The 11,388-nt window shown below is 43.6% G+C and overlaps 2 protein-coding genes across 8 annotated transcripts in view; both read left to right on the top strand.

Moving 5' to 3' along the window:
• Positions 1–11,388, top strand: part of LOC119923599 (platelet-derived growth factor receptor alpha-like) — a gene marked incomplete at its 3' end in the record, with an annotated part of 94,002 nt that overhangs the window by 58,197 nt on the left and 24,417 nt on the right. The window lies entirely within an intron of this gene.
• LOC119923600 (kinesin-like protein KIF21A) overlaps positions 1–11,388 on the top strand; it is a 44,569-nt gene that overhangs the window by 27,670 nt on the left and 5,511 nt on the right. For 2 of the 7 annotated variants that reach the window (XM_038742939.1, XM_038742938.1), the window contains exons 3-5: positions 7,544–7,732; positions 9,090–9,273; positions 10,427–10,606. In XM_038742939.1, coding sequence (XP_038598867.1) covers positions 7,544–7,732; positions 9,090–9,202 — 302 coding nt within the window. In that variant the 3' untranslated portion in view covers positions 9,203–9,273; positions 10,427–10,606. Of the gene's footprint in view, positions 1–7,543; positions 7,733–9,089; positions 9,274–9,536; positions 9,608–10,426; positions 10,607–11,388 lie in introns of those variants that run through there. The other 5 variants (XM_038742944.1, XM_038742943.1, XM_038742940.1 and 2 more) reach the window with 4 other exon arrangements.

Raw genomic sequence — 11,388 nt, 5'->3', positions numbered from 1 at the left:
AGATTAAGCGCTTACTATGTGCAAAGCACTGTTCTAAGCACTGGGGAGGTTACAAGGTGATAAGGTTGTCCCACAGGGGGCTTACCCTCTTAATCTCCATTTTACAAATGAGGTAAAATAAATATAAATATAATGGCATTTATTAAGTACTTACTATGTGCAAAGCACTGTTCTAGGCGCTGGGGAGGTTACAAGGTGATCAGGTTGTCCCATGTGGGGCTGACAGTCTTCATCCCCATTTTACAGATGAGGTAACTGAGGCCCAGAGGAGTTAAGTGACTTGCCCAAAGTCCCACAGCTGCCAATTGGTGGATCTGGGATTTGAACCCATGACCTCTGACTCCCAAGCCCGGGCTCTTTCCACTGAGCCACGCTGCTTCTTTAAAAATAGATAAATGTAAGATAATTTGAGAAGTAAGCCAAATAATTAAGGATACATTGCTTTGAAATAGGACTAATAAAAATGTATTTGTAGTAACTAATGTGTCGATCAAGGTAGACAGTGCCATTAGAACTTGCTAAATTGCTTTTGAAAAATAGTTACAAACCAAGCTATCTAGTGGTATTTCTTGTTAGAGTTCATGTTATTCTGGCGTTTAATGGAGCTGAGATGCATTTAATCTCTAAATGTTGTTTAATATTTATAAAGAAATAACTCACCAAAGTAAACTTAGCCTATGTTTTGTGTTAAAGTCTGTGTGTTGGTTTTTTTCCATGGGTGAATACTTTTGCAATATCAGAGGCTTAGCAGTTATTCATTGTTTTATTAAATCAAGAAAAACTCATCCAATTATTTGAGGGCACCAAATGACACACCAGAAGTCCAAGGGTGCTAGAGGTTATCCACATTGAAGCAACAATATTCCAAGAATCCTCAGGTCAAATCTAAATTGGACAAATTATAATGATGATGATGGCATTTGTTAAGCGCTTACTATGTGCAGAGCACTGTTCTAAGCGCTGGGGGGATACAAGTTGATCAAGTTGTCCCACGTGGGGCTCACAGTCTTAATCCCCATTTTACAGATGAGGGAACTGAGGCTCAGAGAAGTTAAGTGACTTGCCCAAGGTCACACAGCAGACATGTGGCGGAGCCGGGACTCAAACCCATGACCTCTGACTCCAAAGCCCGTGCTCTTTCCAATGAGCCACGCTGCTTCTCCAGTAATATATATACAGTAATATATACAGTATTATACAGTAATATGCATCAGGATTTCATCCTAAAACTGGTAAACTATAATCTCAAATTGACCAAATCCAGTAAAATTGGCTTTCAATCCAAAATTTAAATTTTTTTTAATTATAAGTTGTGTATAATTGGAGTGATTTTTTTCCCTAAGATTGTTTTGGTAATATCATTTTTCATTTCTTTCAGTTGGCACTTGGCAATGTATTAAGTACCCTGGGAGATAAGAGTAAAGAGGCCATTCATGTACCCTTTCAGGATTCCAAACTAACAAGGACCCCCTGGGGGAAAACAGGTATGAAAGCGAAACTCTTCTCTCATCTATTTCCAAGGGCCTGGTTTCAGGGATCCACTGAGAGAGTTATTTGTGTTTGAATGTATACTGTTAATTTCATTAGTTTCAGAATTATTTTCCCTGAGGAGTAAGCTTTTTATAAATCGCAGAATTGTTTTCCTTTAGGAGTAAGCTTTTTATAAATCCCATCATAAAGTTTAGCTTTAATTCTATTTGTTCTGACATCTTGCAACCTGTCCACATGTTTTGTTTTGTTGTCTGTCTCCCCCTTCTAGACTGTGAGCCCGTTGTTGGGTAGGGACCGTCTCTATATGCTGCTGACTTGTACTTCCCAAGCGCTTAGTACAGTGCTGTGCACACAGTAAACACGCACTTAGTACAGTGCTCTGTACACAGTAAGTGCTCAATAAATACGATTGAATGAATGAATGAATGAAAGTTAACTATTTCCAAGTTCCTTGGTGACATTAGAGAAGCAGCATGGCTCAGTGGAAAGAGCCCGGGCTTTGGAGTCAGAGGTCAGGGGTTCAAATCCCGGCTCCACCAGCTGTCAGCTATGTGACTTCGGGCAAGTCACTTCACTTCTCTGGGCCTCAGTTACCTCCTCTGTAAAATGGGGATTAAAATTGTGAGCCCCACATGGGACAGGCTGATCACCTTGTATCCTCCACAGCGCTTAGAACAGTGCTTTGCACATAATACTACTACTACTAATAACAATACTACTACTAATAATAATGGCATTTGTTAAGCGCTGACTATGTGCAGGGCACTGTTCTAAGAGCTGAGGGGGAATACAAGGTGATCAAGTTGTCCCACGTGGGGCTCACAGTCTTAATCCCCAGTTTACAGATGAGGTAGGTGAGGCTCAGAGAAGTTAAGTGCCTTGCCCATGGTCACACAGCAGAAATGTGGCGGAGTCGGGATTTGAACCCATGACCTCTGACTCCAAAGCCCGTGCTCGTTCCAGCGCTTAACAAATTCCACATTATTATTATTATTATTATTAAAATAACAATACTTCAGATTTCCAGTTGGTAGAATTTTTTACATCAATTCAGCCATCAACTGAAGGTTAATAGTTTATGTTGCTCATTGTTGAATCAGTTTTAGGGTCCCACAGAAGGGGTTTTCCCCGCCATTCACCTTCTCCCCCTCCCCTGACCCCCCGCAATAGATCTCTCTGTGACCAGTGTCTGAAGCTAATCTGGGGATGGACCATGAATTCATCTCTTTGGGGAGGGGGCTGGAATTGCGGCTGCTGGAATTCTGGTCCAGCCCGGGATCACTTCCTGTCCTGCACTGTATCAACCACTGAGATGGCCCCACACCATGGTGAAGTGCGTAGTAATAATAATAATAATTATGGTATTTGTTAAGCGCTATGTGCCAAGTACAGTTCTAAGTGCTGGGGTGGATACAGGATAATCAGGTTGTCTCACGTGGGGCTCGCACTTTTTGTCCCCATTTTACAGATGAGGTAACTGAAGCACAGAGAAGTGAAGTGGCTTGCCCAAGGTCACATGGCAGACAAGTGGCAGAGGTGGGATTAATCCACCCCCCAACCCCCCCCCGCCCCGACTTAAGCGACCTTCCTTATAGTGCCCCCCAACCCCCTTTCCCGGTCCGGTCCTGACTGACTCTCCCCCCCGCCCCCACCCCGGGAAAAAGGCTCTCGTTATCACCAAGTTACACTAAGGACAACCTCATTCGCACCTACTCAGCCAGGATGTCCCGCCATCGACCTCCGGCCCACGTCCTCCCCCGGGCCTGGAATGCCCTCCCTCTGCCCATCCGCCAAGCTAGCTCTCTTCCTCCATTCAAGGCCCTACTGAGAGCTCCCCTCCTCCAGGAGGCCTTCCCAGACTGAGCCCCTTCCTAGCCTTCTCTCTGATTTCCCATCCTCGTGTCTCTCTCCACTTCAATCCATACTTCATGCTGCTGCCCGGATTATCTTTGTCCAGAAACGCTCTGGACATATCACTCCCCTCCTCAAAAACCTCCAATGGCTACCGATCAATCTGCGCATCAGGCAGAAACTCCTCACCCTGGGCTTCAAGGCTCTCCATCACCTCGCCCCCTCCTACCTCACCTCCCTTCTCTCCTTCTACTGCCCAGCCCGCACCCTCCGCTCCTCCACCACTAATCTCCTCACTGTACCTCGCTCTCGCCTGTCCCGCCATCGACCCCCGGCCCACGTCATCCCCCGGGCCTGGAATGCCCTCCCTCTGCCCATCCGCCAAGCTAGCTCTCTTCCACCCTTCAAGGCCCTGCTGAGAGCTCACCTCCTCCAGGAGGCCTTCCCAGATTGAGCCCCTTCTTTCCTCTCCCCCTCTCTCTCCCCCTCGTCCCCCTCTCCATCCCCCACATCTTACCTCCTTCCCTTCCCCACAGCACCTGTATATATGTATATATGTTTGTACATATTTATTACTCTATTTATTTATTTATTTATTTTACTTGTACCTATCTATTCTATTTATTTTATTTTGTTAGTATGTTTGGTTTTGTTCTCTGTCTCCCCCTTCTAGACTGTGAGCCCGCTGTTGAGTAGGGACTGCTCTGCACATAGTAAGCGCTCAATAAATACGATTGATGATGATGACTGTCTCTATATGTTGCCAGCTTCTACTTCCCAAGCACTTAGTACAGTGCTCTGCATACAGTAAGTGCTCAATAAATACGATTGATTGATTGATTAATGATAGCATTTATTAATAATGATAGCATTTATTAAGCGCTTACTATGTGCAAAGCACTGTTCTAAGCGCTGGGGAGGTTACAAGGTGATGAGGTTGTCCCACGGGGGGGCTCACAGTTTTAACCCCCATTTTACAGATGAGGGAACTGAGGCCCAGAGAAGTTAAGTGACTTGCCCAAAGTCACACAGCTGACAAGTGGCAGAGCCGGGATTCGAACCCATGACCTCTGACTCCAGAGCCCGTTCCCTTTCCACGGAGCCACGCTGCTTCTCTAAGCGCTGGGGAGGTTACAAGGTGATGAGGTTGTCCCATGGGGGACTCACAGCCTTAACCCCCATTTTCCACATGAGGGAACTGAGGCCCAGAGAAGTTAAGTGACTTGCCGAAAGTCACACAGCTGACAAGTGGCGGAGCCGGGATTTGAACCCATGACCTCTGACTCCAGAGCCCGTGCTCTTTCCATGCTGCTTCTCTAAAGAACCCAAGCCCGTGCTCTTTCCACTAAGTTATGCTGCTTCCGCAGTATTCTGGAATTTCTGCAGTCACTGTCTCAGAATTGTGGGCCAATCCCAGAATGTCTCTTTGGGACAGTCCCCCTGGAACATCTCTGTGGGGGACAGGGCTGCTCTGGAAATCTTGCTCCAGCCCAGGACCCTTCCATTGATGATGATGATGATGATAATAATAATAATAATAATAATGGTATTTGTTACTATGAGCCAGGCACTGTACTAAGCTCTGAGGTGGTTACAAGCAAATCGAGTTGGACATAATCCCTGCCCCATGCGGGGCTCACAGTATCAATCCACATTTTACAGATGAGGTAAATGAGGCACAGGGAAGTGAAGTGAGTTGCCCAAGGTCACGCAGCAGACAAGTGGTGGATCCAGGATTAGAGTCTGTGACCTACAGACTCCCAGGCTTCGGCTCTATCCACTAGGCCATGCTGCACTCTCTATCTCTATCTTCTAGGCACCCCCAGGGACTCTTTCTTAAACCCAAGATGGCATAGTTTGGAGACCTCCTGGAAAGATTTCTGTCGTAACCTTTTTCCTCACTGTCTGGGATGGCTGGTCATATTTATTCATTCATTCAATCGTACTTATTGAGCGCTTACTGTGTGCAGAGCACTGTACTAAGCGCTTGGGAAGTCCAAGTTGGCAACATATAGAGATGGTCCCTACCCAACAACGGACTCACAGTCTAGAACAGACCTGCATTCTTCCCATCTTCAAATCCCTTCCCAAGTCACATCTTTTTCAGGAGACCATCCCTGATTAAACCTTCATCTCTCCACCCTGAATCTTTACCCTCTGAGCACTTAGATGTATCTTCTCTACTCGTCCCCTCATCCTCTGGCAGCACACCCACCCACCCACCATATTGTTGAGATCTGTGCCACAGTTATAATTATTATTACTCAGTGGGACCTTGTGGTATCTGGGGTCAGTGAAGTGACACCCCCCCCATCTTACCTCCTTCCCCTCCCCACAGCACCTGTATATATGTATATATGTTTGTACGTATTTATTACTCTATTTATATATTTATTTTACTTGTACATATTTATTCTATTTTATTTTGTTAATATGTTTTGTTTTGTTGTCTGTCTCCCCCTTCTAGACTGTTAGCCCGCTGTTGGGCAGGGACCGTCTCTCTATGTTGCCAACTTGTACTTCCCAAGCGCTTAGTACAGTGCTCTGCACACAGTAAACGCTCAATAAATATGATTGAATCCATCAATCAATCAATCGTATTGATTGAGTGCTTACTGTGTGCAGAGCACTGTACTAAGCGCTTGGGAAGTACAACTGAATGAAAGTGAGGGAGGATAATCTAAGAACGTTGCTTCTCCCCACAAGAATGCATTTTTATTATTCCAAACCTTAATCCAGCACTGATTCTAATCTCATTGCTTTCTGTATTTGTGGCCCGACAGAAAAAGACCCCATAGAATGCTTAATGATCAAGAAATTAAAGGTTTTAATAGACTTTACCTAACTATCTGGAGTAAAAATGTGTAACATGGTTAAAAATATCTGGCACTTTAGATATTTCTATTCTGGGTGTGTGAAGATTGTGTGCTCTTGAGGGAGAAAGTTCAAGAAAGCCATTCTCATCCAGAGAAGAAAAGATCAGTCAGTCAATTCTATTTATTGAGCACTTACTTTATGCAGAGCACTGTACTAAGCGCTTGGGAGAGTACAGTACAACCTGTTAACCTTGTATCCCCCCGAGCGCTTAGAACAGTGACTTGCATATAATAAGCGCTTAACAAATACCATCCTGATCATTACTATTATTAAAAAAGCATCATCTGTCAGAAGTAAACCAGAACCAGCTGGAACTCAGCCCCGGAATCCGTGTTCTTGTTGTGGGCAGGGCATGTGTCTGTTTATTGTTATATTGTACTCTCCCAAGCGCTTAGTACACTGCTTTGCGCACAGGAAGTGCTCAGTAAATCTGAATGAATGAATTAATGTTCTAAGTGGGCAGTCTGCTCCCCCTGGTCCCTGATATCTGCTGTCTCTAGTTGTCAGTGGTTGTCAGGGCTGCCCTGAGTCTACATGCACATGGCCTTGTTTTCTTCACTGTTTATCTGGCCACCCCCTCCTCCTTCCCACTTGGTTTTCAATAATAATAATAATAATAATAATAATAATAATAATAATGGCATTTATTAAGCGCTTACTATGTGCAAAGCACTGTTCTAAGCGCTGGGGAGGTTACAAGGTGATCAGGTTGTCCCATGTGGGGCTCACAGTCTTAATCCCCATTTTACAGATGAGGTAACTGAGGCACAGAGAAGTTAAGTGACTTGCCCAAGTCACACAGCTGACGATTGGCAGAGCCGGGATTTGAACCCATGACCTCTGACTCCAAAGCCCGGACTCTTTCCACTGAGCCACGCTGCTATCTATGACAATCGAAGGGAACAGAATGCTGAAGATTTGCAGCATTTTCCAATTTTCGGAAGCTGTATCTTCAGTGTCAACGCCAGGCTCTTCAGGGCCTTCTTGTCTCTATCCCCTAGAAGGATATTATAAGTCTGCTGTCCCAAATAAGCCCGCAGGGTTTCCTGAGCTTCACAGATGACAATGTTTTGTTTGGCCCGTTATTCCATTTAATCAATATGTTGTTCCTTTTCATCCTTAATACGGTTGGTATCTGATGTCTCAGGCCCTGAGAGCAGTCAGTATCTTCAAGCTCTGTGTGGTGGGCCCAAATAACTCTCACGTTACACCCTGAGTGAATTAGAAATGGTCATTTTTCTGTTCTCTTATTTGCCTCTCTTCCTTTCAGGAACACCTTTTTGACATATGCCTATTGATTTTCTTGTCTTTTCTTTTGAAATAGCTAATTACCAGGCAGACTTAGCCAACATTACTTGTGAAATTGCGATAAAGCCAAAGCTGATGGATGGACTCAAAAACAGTCAGCGAAGGCTGCAGACCCCGAAGAAGCAGTACGAAGAGAAAGTAATGATGCTGCAGCGTAAAATTCGGGATACTCGGCTCGAAAGAGATCAAGTGCTTCAGAATTTAGGTAAGAACTGGAACTTAATGTAATTACCTTTATGTGTGATTTTATTTTCCCATTTCCATTTTTTTAAGGGAAGAAAAATTCAAGTAAGACCTACGTGAAATGTGCATTAGAACAAGTGTCCTATCTAGATCATGAGTTGATTTGCTGTTTATTTCAGAATTGTAAACTCCTACAGTGTTTTTTATAGATACTATTAATAAAAAAAAGTTCTGTTCACGTCTCCCTGCTCCTCACCACCCCTGAAGTTAACGTGGTCTAGTGAGTAGGGAACAGACCCAGAAGTCAGAAGGACCTACCTTCTAACCCCGGCTCTTCCTCTTGTCCTCCGTGTGACCTTGGGAAAGCCTATTAATTTCTCTGTGCCTCTGTTACCTCATCTTTAAAATGGGGATTAAGTTTGTGAGCCCCATGTGAGACAGGGACTGCGCCCAACCCAGTTTGCTCATATCCACCCCATCACTTAGTACAGTGCCTGGCACATAGTAAGCGCTTAAATTCCACAAGCCTCCACATCAAAAAGAAACTCATTACCGTTGGCTTTAGGGAACTCAATCAACTTGTCCCCTCCTACCTTATCTTTTCTGAATTTCGTACTACAACCAATCTGCACACTTTGCTCTTCTAATGCCAACCTACTCAATGTACGTCAGTCTCATCTTTCTCACCGCTGAATCCTTTGCCCATGTCCTCTCTCTGGTCTGGAACTCCCCTTTTCCTTCAGATGTGACAGACCACCCAACTCACCACCTTCAAAACTTTATTGAAGTCACATCTCCAAGAGATCTTCCTCAGCTAATCCCTCATTTCCCCTACACCCTCTCCCTTCTGCTTTGCTTATGCTCTTGGATCTGTACCCCTTAATATGCTTGATGTTTGCATGTTCACTTGGATCTGTAACCCTTAAATACTTGATAATCACCCCAACCTCAGCCCCACAGCACTTATGTACAGATCTGCCAATTTATTTTAATGTCTGTCTCCCCCTCTAGACTATAAAGTCTTTGTGGGCCGGGAAGATATCTACCAACTCTATTTGTATTGTATTATCCCAAGCACTTAGTGGAGCGCTCTGCACACAGTGAGTGGTCAGTTCAGTCTTCTTGATTTGACCATCATTGATGTTTTCAACATTGAGAATATTCTATTCATCCATTAAATTTAGGCCACGTAAAATCATGTCTTGGGTTTTCTTTGGGAAATCTAACATAGCAACAGTCAAAATGACAATTAAGCGTGAGAGGAATAGAGAATGTTGTCAGGCTATCGAAAGTAGTTGTGAGGTCACTGAATGATCTCTCATCGTGAATTCTAAAGTTACGTAAAAATTAATAGAAGAAAATTTCCTTTTGTCATTAAGGCCTGGTGGAATCTTGTTCAGAAGAGAAAGCCAAAAAAGTTAAATCTGAATATAAGAAGCCACAGACCATGAGTAACTCCAGACTGCTCAGAAAGAGCATGCACGTGTGCTGAAAAGTCAAACTCAATATGAAAGACAGCTGAAGAAATTGCAGCAGGATGCGACAGAAATGAAAAAGGCAAAGGTATAGATTTTCTTTGAAAGAAACACTAAATTTGGAGTTTGGGAAACTTGGCATTTAGAGCGAAGCTAGGAGATTGCAAAATGTTCTCCATTTTTAATTGCAAATGCTGTGCTTTGACCTGATGTTCTGATTACAGATAGATTGGCTGTCATTCAGTAGAGTTAAAAATTCACTGTTCCTTGTTAGACATTTTTCAGCCATCTAGGATGGAAACCTTTTGTGTCACATTGGAAGATAGATTTTCCTGTGTTGGACATCAAAATCACAAGAGAATAACAGATTTTAGATCAGCTATTTGTGGGAAATGTACGATCCAAGTTAATCAAAACTTCAGGTCATTGAATACAGTTTTCTATCGTAAAATTTTCAGAGTAATTTTAACACATTAACGTACATTAAGCGTAAAAGTGTGCAGGCGCTCGTAAAATTTTCAGAATAGTTTTAACACATTAATGTACATTAAGTGTAAAAAGTGTGCAGGCACTCCTCCTTTCTCACCTCCCTGATGGGAATCTTCAATCAGACACTTGCCAATGGCTCCTACTCCACATTGTAGGGTGGAGAGTGGGGAAAATAGGTCTAGAGAGCCATGGCAGTTTCCTGGAAACAGGAAGGCAGAGGTGAGACTAGAAAGGCAAGTCGGTGGTGGAGAAGGCTACTTAGAGGCAGTAGGCCTAAACCTAGACAATCTCAGCCAATCAGTCGTATTTATTGAGCGCCTACAGTGTGAAGAGCACTGTACTAACCTCCTGGGAGAGTATTGTATAACAGAGGCAGGGAACGTGTTCACAGTTTAGAGGGGGAGATAGACATTAATATAAATAAATAACGGACAGCTGTGGACATGAGTGTGAGCCCTTTTCTAGACCGTAAGCCCGTTTCTAGACTGTGAGCCTATTGTTGGGTAGGGGCCGTCTCTATACGTTGCCAACTTGTACTTCCCAGGCGCTTAGTACAGTGCTCTACTGTACACACAGTAAGCGCTCAATAAATACGATTGAATGAATGAATGAATATGAAAGAGTGCTGTAGGGCTGAGGGAGGGCTCGAAGAAGCCGTGAGTCAGGGTAGATCATAGGCCGTCTATTGTACTTCCCATGTTCCTTAATGTGGAAATGTAGTATTAATGAGCTCGTCTTGCTTACCTCTATAGGTATGCTTAATGAAACAAATGAAAGAAGAACACGATGACAGAATCTCGAAGAAACCGAGAGATTGCGCAGCTTAAAGAAGACCAACAGAAACGAGACGTGGGTTGGAGGATTTTTAACTCTAGGACACTGCTATCATTGTGTTAGTGGAATCAAGCACTTAGAACGGTGCTTTGCACATAGTAAGCGCTTAATAAATGCCATCATTACTGATATTATTATTATTATCTGTGGAATTTCTGGGAAAAAGTTATGGGATAATTATTATTTCCTGAATTATCTATATTTTTTATGATTAATAGTAATGTTACATTAAATGAAAGGTAATGCCCCCATACATTTTTTGTTTTTGTTTTTGTTTCTTTTAATGGAATCTGTTAAACGTTTACTGTGTGTGTCAAACACTGTTCTAAGCGCAGGGGTAGATCAGACGGTCCTTGTCCCACATAACAATAATAATGATGACATTTATTAAGCGCTTACTATGTGCAAAGCACTGTTCTAAGCGCCGGGGAGGTTACAAGGTGATGAGGTTGTCCAACGGGGGACTCACAGTCTTAATCCCCATTTTACAGAAGAGGGGACTGAGGCACAGAGAACTTAAGTGGCTTGCCCAAAGTCACACAACTGACAGGTGGCGGAGCCGGGATTTGAAGCAGTGGAAAGAGCCCGGGCTTTGGAATCAGAGGTCATGGGTTCAAATCCCACCTCTGCCAATTGTCAGCTGTGTGACTTTGGGCAAGTCACTTAACTTTTCTGTGCCTCAGTTACCTCATCTGTAAAATGAGGATGAAGACTGTGAGCCCCCTTTGGGACAACCTGATCACCTTGTAACCTCCCCAGCGCTTAGAACAGTGCTTTGCACATAGTAAGCGCTTAATAAATGCCATCATTATTATTATTATTATTATTATTATTATTATTATTCCTTGAACCCATGACCTCTGACTCCAAAGCCCAGGCT

This window comes from Tachyglossus aculeatus, unplaced genomic scaffold, assembly GCF_015852505.1.
Source record: "Tachyglossus aculeatus isolate mTacAcu1 unplaced genomic scaffold, mTacAcu1.pri scaffold_203_arrow_ctg1, whole genome shotgun sequence".
NCBI lineage: Eukaryota > Metazoa > Chordata > Mammalia > Monotremata > Tachyglossidae > Tachyglossus > Tachyglossus aculeatus.
Note: the sequence above shows the minus strand (reverse complement) of the source record. Positions and strands in the feature narration are given on the sequence as shown.